Source organism: Cygnus olor, chromosome 8, assembly GCF_009769625.2.
Source record: "Cygnus olor isolate bCygOlo1 chromosome 8, bCygOlo1.pri.v2, whole genome shotgun sequence".
In the NCBI taxonomy this organism is placed as follows: Eukaryota; Metazoa; Chordata; class Aves; order Anseriformes; family Anatidae; genus Cygnus; species Cygnus olor.
In genome coordinates this window covers 6,661,475-6,676,887 of record NC_049176.1, presented here as the reverse complement: position 1 = coordinate 6,676,887, position 15,413 = coordinate 6,661,475, and the positions used below count along the sequence as shown (strand labels likewise).

At 37.9% G+C, this 15,413-nt stretch overlaps 1 protein-coding gene across 12 annotated transcripts in view; it reads left to right on the top strand.

Moving 5' to 3' along the window:
* The first annotated feature begins 13,871 nt into the window (after positions 1 to 13,871).
* Positions 13,872 to 15,413, top strand: part of PTPRC (protein tyrosine phosphatase receptor type C) — a 62,781-nt gene continuing 61,239 nt past the window's right edge. For all 12 annotated transcript variants that reach the window (XM_040566221.1, XM_040566219.1, XM_040566214.1 and 9 more), the window contains exons 1-2: positions 13,872 to 14,212; positions 14,298 to 14,421. In XM_040566221.1, the coding sequence (XP_040422155.1) occupies positions 14,349 to 14,421 (73 nt within the window). In that variant the 5' untranslated portion in view covers positions 13,872 to 14,212; positions 14,298 to 14,348. The remainder of the gene's footprint in view (positions 14,213 to 14,297; positions 14,422 to 15,413) is intronic.

Here is a 15,413-nt window from a genome sequence, read left to right as displayed (position 1 = left end):
CAGATTATATTAATTGCAGTAGATTCTGTGTGGATATGGGGCATGTCTTACACATCACACAGGAGTGAGGCCCTAAGGTTTGAAAGTATTTAGCTCTGAACTATACCTAATGGTGGCTGTTTTGTTTGATACGGTTTTGAAAATTCTGATATACTAAAATGCAAAGGTTTGTTTGTAGGCTGCAAACCTGGAAAGAGAAAAGGTATTTTTAAAAGTTGGAACTGAAGAGAAAGAGTATCATAATCTCAAGAAAGCTTCAGAATAAAAACTAGAATTTTTGCACAGTATCTCTATGCAGCTGGAGATATAAGGAAATACAAACACCAACTTGGATTTAAAGCACTTCTATATAAAACAGTTAAGGGAATATAGGGAATATGGAGATTATTAAGGGAATATGTAGATTACTTGAAAGCTTTTTCTGGTTTGTATTTAATTGTTACAAGATTCCGGGTTGCTACGGCTCAAAGACAAATCTCATTTCTAAGAAAAACAGAAGTGAACTTTCTTGAAGTCAAACCTCAGTTTTCCAGTCAGGGTCTCCAGGAAGTAGAATCGTAAATCTGGAACATTGTAAGATTTTTTTCCTGTAATTCAAGGTCTAGCTACAAATCTAAGTTACTAAGTTACTTGCTAGATATTTTTTTTCCTGGTTATTAGACCCTAGAACCTTGAAGATATGACCCTTTAGATGCTATGTGTGGTAATTTTAGCAGGAAATATGAATGTTGTCCTTGCTGGGCTGGTCAGTGTGAGTCACTTAAAACAAGTATCTGATGAAAGATTTTTATGTAACAGACAAATGGAACATGCAAAAAAATCCTCTTATCCTGATAACCCTTCCATCTAAAAGTAACAACTATTTTGCAATTTCATACATGTATACATGCTCATGTATACATTCCTGTGTATACCTATACACATTTTCATGATCCTGTATATCATCATCCATTTGTATCACTGCTTGGAACTTGCCAAATGCATGTAGAGCAGTGAGTGTATAGTACAACCATCTGACACCTAGCAGGAGGTGAACATAATGAAGCACGTCATACCAGCACTTGTGCTTCCTCTGCTGAGATTATTACAAGCATTTTACTTTCATTTGCAGTGCTCTGAGTGATCACACTGCTTACTTTGTGACTTACTTTATTCTTCTCTGCTTTTCTCCTTCCCCTTCCCTTCCATGCACGTTTGCACTGTTAAGCTAGAACATGAGTGCTGCATGGAGCTGGATTAATCAAAGTGTGCATTTCTCTGAAAAGTTGTATGATTACAGGACACCAGGTGAAAAATGAAAGATGCTGTCAGTGCTTGATCCCTGTTTAGGAGAAGGACAACATTGGTCTTGCTACTACTAATATATCTTCTAAAGATGAAAATGTTTAAATTATACCAAAGGATGCTGCAGATATAACCATAAAGCAACAGTTCCAGCTTTCTAAATACAGAAAACCTCACACCCCTTAGCTGATAAGGGAAGGAGGGAGGTACTAGTTGTGTATACAGTAGGTGGATCAAGTGTGTGGTTAAACTACAAACCAAAACACACTGAGATATAACAGTTTCTCCTATGGAGACAGGCTGAGGAAGTGGGGGCTGTTCAGCCTGCAGAAGAGGGCTCCAGGGAGAACTTATAGTGGCCTTCCAGTACCTAAAAAGGGTCCTACAGGAAAGCTATGGAGGGACTCTTTGTTAGGGATTGTAGTGATAGGACTAGGAGCAATGATTTAAAACTAAAACAGTGTAGGTTTAGATATTAAGAATAAATTCTTTTCTATGAGGATGGTGAGACACTGGAACAGGTTGTCCAAAGAAGCTATGGATGCCCCATCCCTCGAAATGTTCAAGGCCAGGTTGGATGGGGCTGTGAGCAACCTGGTCTGGTGGGAGGTGTCCCTGTCCATGGCAGGGGGTTGGAATTAGATGATCTTTAAGGTCCCTTCCAGTCCAAACCACTCTATGATTCTGTGACTTCTCATTGACTGCGCTGCTGAAAAGTGGTATTAGGGTATTTCATTCTGTATAGCATGTTCAACTCCTCTCTTGTTGACTGGAAGACATTAACCAGCTGAAAGAGCAGCCAGAGGCCAAGCAGAGCAACAGCCATCCCCCAGCACTTGGACTGGACAGATCTTCAAGTTTCTGCACACTTCTGCAACTCCATCACCACCCCAGAGCTGGGTACAATGGTCCTGCAGGACCTGGGAGTCAGTGTCTTGTATGCTGTAGTTCAGTGTAAACTTGAAATAGTTTTGAGGTGTCTTGACAAGAGATAAGAAACCACATTATCAAAGTAGAAGAACATGAAGCAACTGATGAAAAAAAATTGCTGAATTTGGGTAGCAATTAACTGTCACTGTTCTTTTCCACTTCCATTGAGAAAGTGCTGACTCTTGGGGCACTTCGGATACAAAGACAGGTTGGTGAAAATGAGTTTCGTACCTCTGATGTACAAAATGAAATCTGAGATATTAGTTAGATCCTCCTGAAAGGAGCAATCTTTTTGTCCAAACAGTCCAAAGATGATAAGGCAGATGCTGACATGAAGCATTTCAATACGTTAAATGAAGGCTGGGGAGTAGGGGGCTGGATGTCAGAACTGCTATAGTTTACTCCCAGAGTATTTCTTAGCAGGAACCAGCAGTGGGCTGCATCAAAATCCCTTAGCTGTTCTCCAGAAAGTCCATCCGCAGAGAGGTTGACTACAGAGACCATGAGAGCAATTGTGCCTTCACAGATGTAGCTTGGATTTCACTTAGCCAGAAAAGTTCTGAATTTCATTAGACCTCTGTTACAAACTTTGCAGCTGTGCCCCATTGCTAGGCCTTGCTCATTATCATACAGCAACCAGAAAGTGAAACTGCTTTGGAAGGCTGACAGCAGCGTAGCTTTGCAGGCCAAGCTGAAGCAGAATCAGAAAGCAGAATTTTCATTGTTGTTCAGTTACATTGACTTCAGCTATAGCATATTTGAGCCTAATAGTTGTAATCAAATGGTCTTGATAATGCTGCTGCCAGTCTTTTGTGGAGAAATTGACAGCAAAGACATGAAGTGCATCTTAAGATGCAGTTAAACAAAACTTGCTTCCAGTACACAAACTATTGACAAGTGTCATAAAAAGCAGTATCAGCAGTGAAGTAGTTTAAGGGGGTATTCGTTGGATGCAAGATAGAAGTTCTGTTTAACAGGGCTTTCAGTTTTTGCTTTTCCTTTTGAGCTTTCACTTGCTAAATAAGCACTTTTAAGGGGTTTTGAAGGTTGGCGTAAATGATCTATAAAATCAGATTTACACAGTCTGGTTATTGTAGATCATGCAGACCAAACTAGTTTATTCCTCAAATAATTTGAATATTAATGAAAGCATAAAACTCTTTAAAAGAAATAAGTGAAGATGCATCACCTTCAGAATTCGTGTTTGGATGGCTGTACAAAGAATACTTGCATTTTCAGCCTGTTCAACTTTCCAATACTGTCCTAGGACATACATCAAAATTAAATTTTCTCAAAACACTTTTTCTACTTCCCATTGCCCTTTGGAGCAGAGCAAACACCACTGTGGAAGCAGCAGAAAAGGGCCCTTCCCATCTTATTTTGGCACTTCTCTTTTCTCACCCTGCTTGTGTTCCTCATGTGAACAGAAGGGAAAGAAGACAACTCCCCCTCCTCTCTGCCTTGCCCCGAACTCAAGGGTTTGACTGGAGCTTGGTTTCCTCGGTACTGGTGTTGGGTGCTTTCACTGTCCAAATATTTTAGTAGCATGCAAAATACTTTATTTGCAGCTAGAAGTATAAGTCTGACCTTAAAGGATTATGATTTAAGAAGATGAACACTCTCTGAACAATAGTGAGAAAATTAGCATGGTAAGACTTTATGGGTCAGAGACCATGGAGGACAGGCTGGTCTTATTTTGTTCACTGTCTTTGTCTGTCTTTAAATTATATTCCTGTTTACAGCAGAAGAAGAAAAGGAAAATGAATACCAAATTAGTTGCTTTTCTTATAAAAATTCCCTTGTGAATCTGTATTTTTTGCATAGGTGTCAGTCTCCTCTCCCTAAAATGTCAGTGTGCTGACTGAGAGGGTAAACTCTGTCAGAAGCTTCTGCTCTTTAGAATGAGTTTCTATGGATCAGTGTGGAGCAACTCTCTGAAAACCAGTAAACTGAAAACGAAGCTGATACCTTTCTTGCTCTACCATTATCTGAAGAAAAAACTCAAATTTTTTGTTTACCAGTTTACAGGCCTGATAGACTGACTACTCCAGGAACTATCTATATTTAGCTAACAAGTTTTACATAAGAAGAGTTTTAAATAACGCCTCTGCATTTTAATTCAGAATTTCATTAACTCTAAAGCGGATCTTCTTATCAGAAGATGACAGAGCCTCTTTCCAAATAATTGTTGCCCAGAGTTTCATTTGCAATATTTCCTAACTTACTAAATATAGGAAATAACACTTGCTGTAAGGCAGAAAGAGGATGTGAAAATATTTTAAGCTTGTCTTTGGAGGGAGAGCACATTATCTCAGTTGGTCTGCCAGCCTGAACTTGGTATGGGAAAAATTAGGTATTCTTGCCATGCCAATATTTATATTACTAAAACTACATCAATTGAAAAAAAAAAAAAAAAGAAAAAAAGTGATAGTAGGTCAATGTTTGTTTGTTTTTTGACAAACTAGAGTTTTGGTGGTTTATATGTGAGCATAAATTATAAAATTAGCTGTCATAAAATTTTAATATTTCTATATTTCTTTGTGAGACATGGAAGTTTTTTTTTTCTTCCCTATGACTCATAGAAACTAATACTATTTTATTCCCATTGTGATGCAGTAGTTTATATACTGAGAATTCCTAGTGTTTTGGGAGTATCATGGCATGAATTGTTTCAGCGTGATGGACTATGAGCTTTTCCTGCTCTTCCTTCGTCATCCTCTTTTGGCTTTTTTTGGCCATTCTATTACACTATGTGCAATAAACATGCTGTATGCCTTTATAAGGGTCCAGCAATATGTTTCTTGAAGTTTTCTGACATGGTTAAAATAGCCAATTTGTGCTAAATATTTCTGAGTGCTTATTACAGAACGTCCTACACTGAAATAGAAATAGGGTATGAAACAAAAATAGTAATGAAACAAGTCTTTTTATTTCAGAGTGTTTAATTTCCCAGTGCTGTCTTTCCTCTTACCTGTCTTTAAATCATTCTGCATTTCCTTGGCTCTCAGCCACAATTTCTCTTGCACAAGAGCCTGCTGTTTACCTTGCTGTTGCTTTAAAAGTATGTATTTCCATTATTTTTGCACCTCTGTCAGCTGACTTTAATTACGCCCATTAACAAGAAATGATAAAGAAGCATTTGAAATTGCATAAATGACCTTACAGAATACTCATTTTAATCCATTTAATTAAGTTGAAATGCTTAATTGAGCCTCTCTCACTTTGGCTCAGATTTATCTTCTGCAGTTCTCATTCAGACTAGAACCAGTCTACCCAATTGTGATGATTTTCAAATAAATTTCTGAATACTGTAGAAGTTTGGAGAATGCCAAATGAATATGTGATCTAAAAAAAAATCAAGCAGACCATCTCAAATTAGTAGGTCCTAACTGTAGATCATAGTTTCCCCTAAATAATCTAGTATTATCTTCATTTTTTTCTCTTCCACTCTCATTTTTATTTGCAGTAAGTGCCTTCCATGTCCCAGGACAGTATCATTCTTGATTAAAAGAAAGTATGAAGTCAGTATGGATGTAGCAGAGAAAAGGCTGATAATTTGGTAAATTTGGATTTAAAGTAACAGTTATTGCAGAGTCTTTACCAGCTTGAAATATTTTGACCAAGAAGCACGTATAACATGTGGCAAATCACCTTTTTTTTTTCTTTTTCCCAAACTACAGCATTCCATCCCACATGTTTAATACCTCTGTCCCCACCTCATCCCCATTTCTTACCTGTATTGTGAAACTGCTTATTTATTTATTTATTTATTTAAACATCATTGACTCATTCTGGGTCAGTCAGGGGAAGACGTGATAAGATCAGATTTTTAGCCTTTCTACTAAAGGAGCAAATAATCAAGGCGTGTACTTTCCCAAGACTGTGAATTGAAAATGTTGCTGGGACAATACTTTAAATATATTTTTAAAAAACGTGTTTCAGGATGCAGCTTCATGAGATTTTCACTGTTACAGAAATCTTTATATGCTACAGAAAGCTCTCAGAAAGGTTAATCTCTGCTTGTAGTTCACTTTTTAAAAATATTTCAAGATTTATAATTATTTTTCTTTAAAGAAAATTTCAATTTACTGCATGTATTAATTACTGTGTTGTACTTGTGATGTGAGGATAAACAAAGACAACCAATGTATCTTTAGTCTTGTTTTTGAGTATCCTCATTAGGAACTTGCTACATTTTGTGTTGGCTTAGTGTGTGTGTGCGTGCGCACGCATGTGTAAACATACCTAAAATGTAGAGCTTACAGGCAGGGAAACTGAGGCAGGGAGCTGTGGCATGGACCCTGATGTGCAAAGTAAGTCCGTGGGATCAGTCTGGCTTTCTAACTATTTCAAATTCAAAGATGCATATTATGAGTTAAGATTATAGAAATCTTCTGGACTCTTTTAGCTTTACAACGGTAGCTTCTTGACAAGTCACTGAGGAAGAAGTAATGCCTGCCACATGCTTGTCTTTGGAGACATGTATCTAAACCATTTGGACAGCCCCAGAGAGAAAAATCATGTCAGAACTTGGAGAATGGTAAGAGACGGGCTATCAGAAGATGGCCAGCAGCATTACTGCAAGCAGACCAGCCTTCTAGGTAAATATTTGTGGTTTATGCTTATAACTACCTTGCTGAGAGGCTTTTTTCTGTTTCTATACCATAATGACTGCAATCAGCTGTGGGAATACATTTTTATCCACAAAATAATCACAGTTTGGATGTTACAAAGGCATTTGGTATAAAGTCATCTGGTATCTTATTGCAAAGATACTCTACAGATACTACAAATACTACTCATACAAATACAAATACTACAAATACTACTCTACAAATACTCTTGAATATGAGCACTGTCATCTGACATTGCAAAAACACGGGGAGGATTTGCTAGCCCTAGCTAATAGTGTACGACAACGAATCTGGCATCCTAGGTGGGGAGCAGTCTGTGTGGAACAAGAACATAGTGCTAAACTACTTGGAAAAAGCTGAAAAAATGAACAGAGAACTCACAGAAGGAAAGCTAATCTACTTCTTCAAGATACAGGCTAACCAGCAGTTACTCAGAGGTATCATTTTGTAGAAAGGCAGCCTAAAACACAGGTTCAGTAATTCACCCTGACACTGGTCCTGGCTTTCTCCAGCCAGAACCACACTGAAAAAAAGAAGAAAAAAAATCCCCACTCTGTTTCAGAATAAACAGGCATCTCTTTAAGTATGCTACGGAGCACACAGGAGACAACGTCCAAGAGATAAGGGAACATCCAGTGAACTGCGATAAAGTATGTGACTGCTTTTTTGAAACCAAAATGGAAATAGCTTGGGAAAGATTGTTTCTATAGGCTTTTTTCTTTCTTTTTGGGGTGTGTGTGTGTGGGGGGGGGCTGGTGTTACTATTGCTTTGACTCATGTTCTGTCAGGCTTTCAGTAAACATGGCACAACTATGACTTTCCGTATGTGGCAGGTAAGACAGCATTTCCTGCAGAGTATCATGGATTATATATACAAGTATATAAATACATATATTATATTATTTTATATATAAATTTATATGTATATACATTAGTTTATGTGTTTATATATAATATAATTTGGGAAAATTAACTAGCAGCACAGAGTTCAACAAGGAGTCGTCCATGGGTAGCAAATATTTAAATAATTGTTCTGTCCCTCCTATTTATTTTCTCTTTCAAACTGGATGATGGAAGGATAAGAAGAAATCCTTTATGCCGTGCATAAAAATGTTTATTTGATGTTGCCTGCATAACTTGTAATGAACTCATTCATAGTGCAATATCTGAAAGCTATAAAGCTAAATTCTGAGCTGTTCTCAGAATCTAGCCCTCCTTCAAAAACAGGAGGAGGAGCAGATGTTCAGTGAAAATCTGATGCAATGCTTATGGGTACACTGCCACTGTCTAAGGGAGCAAATTCCAAAGGGGTGTGTTAAACAGAGCTATTCAAGAACACCCATTTCAGAATAGCTATGCCTAGTGTTTTCCCAGAATGATTTTAGGTGTAAGAAAGAAGCAAGTGCCTGGCAATTCTGAGAGCTTATCATAGATGTGTTGCTCGTTTTGGGCCAGATTGTGAATAGTGCCTCAGGGATACCAAAATCTGATCTCTGTCCTGAACAGGTATAATACAGATCACACAGACAACATATGAAATGAAGATGTCAAATCATCATTGCCTGAGGGCTGATAGTAGCATAGTAGTACGCCTGCACAAAGAGATGCATTGCTTACTCTTGAGCTTAAAATAATTTGATCTAATATGACATATTAAGTAAAAATGTCTTCTTTCTTCAAGAAATGTTCCTTGGCAATTGCAAACAAGCTTGAAAAAGTATGCGCAAAATAGATTCTTTAGCAAATACTCAACACAAATTTAAAAGTAGTATAAGACACATTCTTTAGCATGGACAATGTTTTCACAGTTATCCCATCAAATTAATTTTACAGGATGAAATGCATTATGGAGGTGGCTCCCTTGATTTAAACAGAGTTGTCCTTGGGATGAATTTGTCCTGTGTCTCATAGTGTTTGCAAAGGTGTGTGACTTCAGATTTTGTGGAACTGCTTAATTCTGATGTACAGCCATGGTTAATGTGAATGTAACAGAGTTGAGTCATATGAAATGACTTCCATGCAAGGAAAATTATGCAAAACAAAGAAAGTGTGCTTAACTTGTCATTTAAATCCAAGTGATGAATGGAGTACTAGAGAATTTCATTTTTATTGAATGATGTGCTCTTTGTTTAACACTTTGAGGCCTCTGGACCAAAAAAGAAAACAAAGGTGGGTTCTCAAAAATAGAGTTTCTTGAGAAAACTAATTTATACAACATTCTGTAAACACATTAGCATAAAGTAGCATCAGGTTATGTAACTATGGAGAATACCACCTCCTAAATTAAAATAACCATGCCCTAGTTAAAATTCTTTCAAATGAATGCTAAAGTGACACCACACTGCATTTGAAAATCTGGACTTGGAAGTGGTATAGGGTGAAGAGGATGAATTCCCCATCATTATTTGGCTAAACTTTCAGGAAAACAAATACAGGGTGAAACCTAGCAGTATGAAATCATATGGAGAACAACAAAAAATGTGATTTCAGGCTGCACTGGTAGCTTTTGGTCACTGTCCTGTTTTTGTATGCAGCAAGCACCAGGAGTGACAGCTTTTGGGTGGCACAGGCCTGTAGGTGCATAGTGTGCATGTTGAGTCTGACTATTATTTTATACTTGATGGCACATACAGTGTGCCACAGTCTTTTGGGGGCATCCCATGACAATCCAACCTGAGACATAAATTTATTTTGTCTGCGGCTGTATGAAAACCCTGCTCATATCCTGGTTACTACTAATTCTGGCCTTCACTCGCTCTTTGTTTTCCCTGTCTCTACCTGTTGTACCAGGTAAAGATAGGGAACAGTTCTGGGAACACTCTGTGGGGGTTGAAGTGTGAAGTTTCAAAGTCCCCTGTGTGGATGAAGTGTTTGTGCTCTCTCTGCCTCTCGGGTAAATAGTGGTGGTTTTTATGGCGAGACTCTACTTTCCTCTGCCCTTCATGGGAGTAGGAACCAGCTCCTCCCCAAAGAATAGTAGGGGATTTTGAAGCTGCTTAAGCATGTGATGGAACTATTCAGGGGCAGGATGTGACATGATGCATACTCAATCTTTCTCTTTCTCTTTCTCTCTCTCCCTTGCCCTCCCTCATGTTATTTAGGAGGGAGGAAATAAAGCAGAATTCTGTACTGACAAGAGCAAGATGCCACACACGCCCTGAACCACCTCCTAGTAAAGCTATTGTAAAGCAGGAAGCTACGGAGCAGTTTATGTGGCCTACATGGGTACCTTTTACTCCCCCATTATTGCTCATGCTTGTCCTGTCTTCTATGTATTAGAAAACCGTGGTCTCTTTTTGCATGTTGCCCACTCCAGTCTAATTCACTGCCTTCCTCCCTGACTTCATTCCTTGTGACTTCTGCATAAGCAGGTACAGCCCAAACTTTCCATTTGGTTTTGTTTGAAAGTGGGTGAAATGCACAGGGAAAGGAAATCTGCTTAACCATGCCATCAGGCACAGCCAGATGAATTTTCCCTTCCTTGCTTTTGCCTGCACAGTGTGATAAGACGTGGCCTAGCAGGACAACTGCTATTTGATGATGCCTTCAGAAGTCAAAAATGTGAAATGCCTTGTGTAGCAGTGTCGAGGATCACACCATGCCTGGTGCACTCTAATCTGATGCTTTTGTGCTTGCCACAGCACAGCTTAAAAACCAGACCTTTAGAAACACCTCTTAGTAGAAAGGATGTTGTCAACAACTGGGGAGGCTATGAGAGAGCTTGGTCTCTTTCAGCAACCTCTGAGATTGTCTGGGACCTGGTCAGGGCTTTTGCACCATCTAGGATCAGTGTTTTTTGCTGATGCTTTATGAGAAGTTGTGCAGGAGGCATTTGCAGCAAGGACATAATGTTTTATTTCTTTCTACTTTGAATTCTCCTTATTTCCTCTGTATGTCAAAGACTTGATTCTTTACTAATTTTTGACATAAAACAGGAGGCCAGAGTGACAAACAATATCTTGATGTCTGTAGATGCATATTAGTAATTACTGCTGTGAGCTGTAGGAGGTTCATACTTGTCTATTCCTTTGTCACCACCTATGATTTATAGCACAAAACTTTATTTAAAACTGTAAGAAAATATGAATGACTTCAGTGTACCTTTTTGCAATGCATTTGTGATCTTTTCCAAAGGTTTTGGGTATAATCTGAAGGGAAAATTATTAGCACTTCACTCTATTTTATTTTATTTTTTTAGATTTTTTTTCAGTTGTGACACAATTGCCCTTTGAACTGGTGTATAACTGTCCAGACATTTATGCTAATTTAACACCTGTTCTGTATAGTGAGATAGGTAAATCAGACAATGAAAGATTTACTTGGACTAGAATAGTTCAGTTAGAAGGGGCCTTCATCCAGTCCAACTGCCCGAGCACTTCAGGACTAGCCAAAAGTTAAAGCACGTCATTGAGGGCATTATCCAAAAGCCTCTGGGCAGGTCTGGGGCATCAACCACCTGGCTAGGAAGCCTGTTCCAGTGTCTGACCCCCCTCACGGTAAAGACATTTTTCCTGATGTCCAGTTTGAACCTCCCCTAGTGCTGCTTTGTGCCATTCCTGTGTGTCCTATTATCTGTTCCCAGGGAGCAGAGGCTGCAACCTCCCTCTCTGCTTCCTCACCTCAGAAGGTGGCAGAGAGCAGTGTTGCCTCTCAGCCTCCTTTTCTCCAGACTGGGCAACTCAATTATCCTCAGCCCCTCCTCGTAGAACTTCTTACAGGCTTTTTGTTTGTTTTTACCACTTCATAACTTACAGAAGAAGGAGACTTACGCTTCTGTGCTATTTTAAATGTCATTTTAGAAATCCTTAATAGTAAAATTGATGGTTCTGGCTTTGATCCTTTTTGGCTCAGGGGAAGTGTACCTCTATAGTTATATACTGACATAATCATTTGGCTGATTAAAAGTTAAGGCAGTGTCCTGAGAAGGGGTTTATTTTAGAAGACCATTGCTTAATCTGCGAGTAAATAAATCCTCTACCACCCCCCAAAATCTGGATTTATCTTTGGGAAGAAGCCTGCAGTCTGTGTAAGAGAAGATTTCGTAGGTTCTAGTAGCCTTAAACATATTTGTGATTCGTTCTGTCTGAGCCATGAAATAAGAGATGGAGTACAATATATTTGTGTAGCCATAATATATTAACCTACAGAAGGTTGCAGACTGGTTCTATATTTCTGCTTAGATGCAAACTTTCTTTTGTGTAACTTCTAGCTTTGTGTATGTATTTGATAATTACTGCTTTCAAAGGCTCATTATGAGGGGAGAAAACTTGAGAGAGTTTGCTCCTTGTCACACACTTCCTTCCTCCTTCGTAGACCAGGTACACAGATGTTTTAAGGACTTGGTGAGTAAAATGGACATGGTGAGCTTCAGTAAAGTATCAGCTTGTTAATTAGAGTCTTTGAAACGCAGTGTTTTAGTACCATGATATCCTTTATTTCTCCTTCAGATGTCCAAACAGACAAATGTCAAATAGGCAGACTACTGAGATTTGTATTTTAAATGCATTGCAAGCAGATGGAATATTAAAACATCTGAGACTGACCTAAAATCAAAGGCACTACGTATTTTTTGTGAAGGGTGTTTGTTCTCCCTCAGATACAGGGCAATCGTTAAACTCCTTGCGAAACAATGCCCACTGAAATAGATTTGCTGAATGAAGGGTCTGCTCTGGGAAAGAGATTTTTCTTTGCACTTCGCTAAGACTTGGCATATGGTTTGAATCAGTGAATCATGTATGAGTTTCATTTGTAACCTTAATCAGTAATTTTAACCGCTGATGATGGTTTATAGTTCCTCAGCTATTAAATGAGAGTAATAATAATATGCAATAATGGTATGATGGCTAGAGAGTGTGTGATGTTATCATTAAGTAATAATGCGATATGTTGCAATTTTTAAATGATGTGAAGGCTTTTTAAATATCTCACAGCCAGGAAAGGTCCACTGTGAAGGAATTTTTCTTGAGGAGACAGCTGGAGAAGTCAAGCAGAGGTTGTGTACAACTGCTGGGGAATGTCAGGTAGAAATGGAGCCTGGTTCTTGTTGAGAGCCTTTGCACAAAATTCTCCATTGGCTGCAATGCACTATATTCATCAGCTGGGACTCTTCAGTAGTATGGTTTCATCCAGAATAACAGGGACTAAGATGTCAGTGATGCAGACAGTATATGGCTATATTCCAAGTTCAACTTACAACTCTAGGATGATGGAGTTATATATCAAAACTGGTGTCTCTGGAGTGTCAGACTTATGTGAGTTTCGTTCTGAACACATTTACAATATCATTATTATACTGTTTAATGGAAGCTAAGATTTTGACCTGTGTTATAGGACTCAATGTTGGATGTGTAGAAGTTGGATTTAATCTTATGAGGAGTTTGATTCACTTATATTATCTAAATTATTATGCAAATATGTGCAACATTTTCAAGTATGACGCTTTAGGAAGTCTCTGAAGTATTTATGACATGAGCAATAAACACAATGACATGAACAATAAACACAAAAATTTGTGGGACCAGATGATCTTGGAGGTCTTTTCCAACCTTAATGATTCTGTGATTCTAAATATATACCCTTCCTTTTTAATTTCATGACAGCATTCTGGTGGATCTTTTAAAAATTTTGAAGCCTCTAATAAAAAAAAGCAATTCCAACATTTATTCCCTTTGTAAGCTACCATTTAATGGGCATTTGTTATCCAGTTATCGAATCTTAGCTCAGTGAATATAGTGGGGTTTTTTATAGTGGCCTTTGGTCTACCTTGCATCTACTCCAGGAAAGGGACCACAATCCTCTGGTACTGTCATGGTAGAGAATTGCACGGAGAATACCAAATTAAGAACTGACCATCTCAGAAAGCAGAATTAGCTGACCTCTATCCATTTGTTAGATATTACTGTCATGCCTAGAATTGCATTCTTGCAGAAAGATTCAGAAATATATCTTTTTATGAAGACCTGTTGCCAGAGCAAGGGTTTTGTTCACCGATTGTTTGGGTTTCTCTTTCTCTCAACAGAAATCTCAAGAGTCCACAAATGAGAGGTCTCAATGAAATGTATACAGTAGAAAAGTGAATACGAAGAAAAAGAATGACTGTTGTTGGGTCCAGTCCTTTGAAAAGTTAAGTCTTGTTAGTCCCTCAGTAGAAATGGCTGAAAACAACCTGTTTCATTTGAATTAAGGAAGCTGAGCATTACTGCAGCAACTTAAGAAAAACCCTGTTGACTTCCTGGAAACTGAAAGAATTTTTTTTGAAGAAGTAGTTGTCTCTGACATCACTAAACTGCATAGCAAGTTTGTGAGTGGTTAGTTTGGGGGTAACAGAGGAAGCGACTCCTTCACAGATAAGCAGGCAGTGTAATGTATGTGCCTGGTTATTCTCCTTTTTGGTTCAAGTTTTGATGAGAAATTATTTTGCAGACAGATAACTCTTATTTTGCTTTCCAGTGAGAGACACATGCTGCTTCATAAGGATACGCCTGATTTCCAGAAATAACCATGTTTTTGTGGCTTAAACTCCTGGCATTTGGTGTTGTCCTCCTGTGTCAGGATCAGGATGCTTTTGTCAAAGGTAGGTAGCAACTGATATTTCATTCTCTAATTTTGATCCCATAATGTCCTCTGTAGAACTAAAACAGATTCAAAACTTTGTAAAGTGGAGAAATAAGATCTTTATTCAGCAACTAGAATGCAATTATTTGCAATGGTGTCAGAACCTGGATCAAGAAGATTGATGCATAACGTACACGGCTAAAATGTCTTCAGTGTGGTCATTTCATTCGTGATTTTTTTAAGAACAGCTTAAAAAAGATTTGTAGTTGCATTTAAAAACGAATACATTCAGATCTCTTAGGTGAACGTGTTCAATATAACCTTTATGTTTGTTTTCATCTCACAATGCAGTACTTTGTCTTCTGTGTTTAAAACCTTCAAAAAAAAATATTCCCATCCATTTAAGCTGCTCCCTAATCTTAGAATCTACTTATAGTTCCTCAAATTTTGATTTGTACTGCAGTGGGGTGAAGAAAAAAATCTCAACATTGTAAGTTACTTTCTATATCTGGGAAATTACTTTTATAATTAATTAGTTTATAAAAACTGCTTCTTAAAAAACTTTCAGAATTGTAGATATAGATATTAGCCCACTGCAGCTGAATTTGTCACAGATACTGTAAGTAGCAAGAAAAGCAATGAATTTTGAGGTAGTACTCTATATAAAGGTAATAACTTTATGGACCTATGTTTAAGAAGACATTTTTGTAAAAAGAATGTATAGCATTTTATATTCATGTACCTGCCATCAGTTTAGTTTGTTAATGTAATTAGGGATTATAGCAGACACAAAGGGTTTTTTTTTCCGTTAAGTAATGTTTGCCTTAAAAGCGGCTAATAACATGTATTCTGAAATGGTAGTAGATTATATGCAGCACTGAAACCTCTTCTCACATACGTATGTATGTTTTTTATCATCATGTCACTGTAGAAACTCCAGGTTTATAGTGATGTGAGCAGGAAAATTATCTGCCTTTAGTTGATAACTAGCAAAGAAGAACCTTTAAAGTC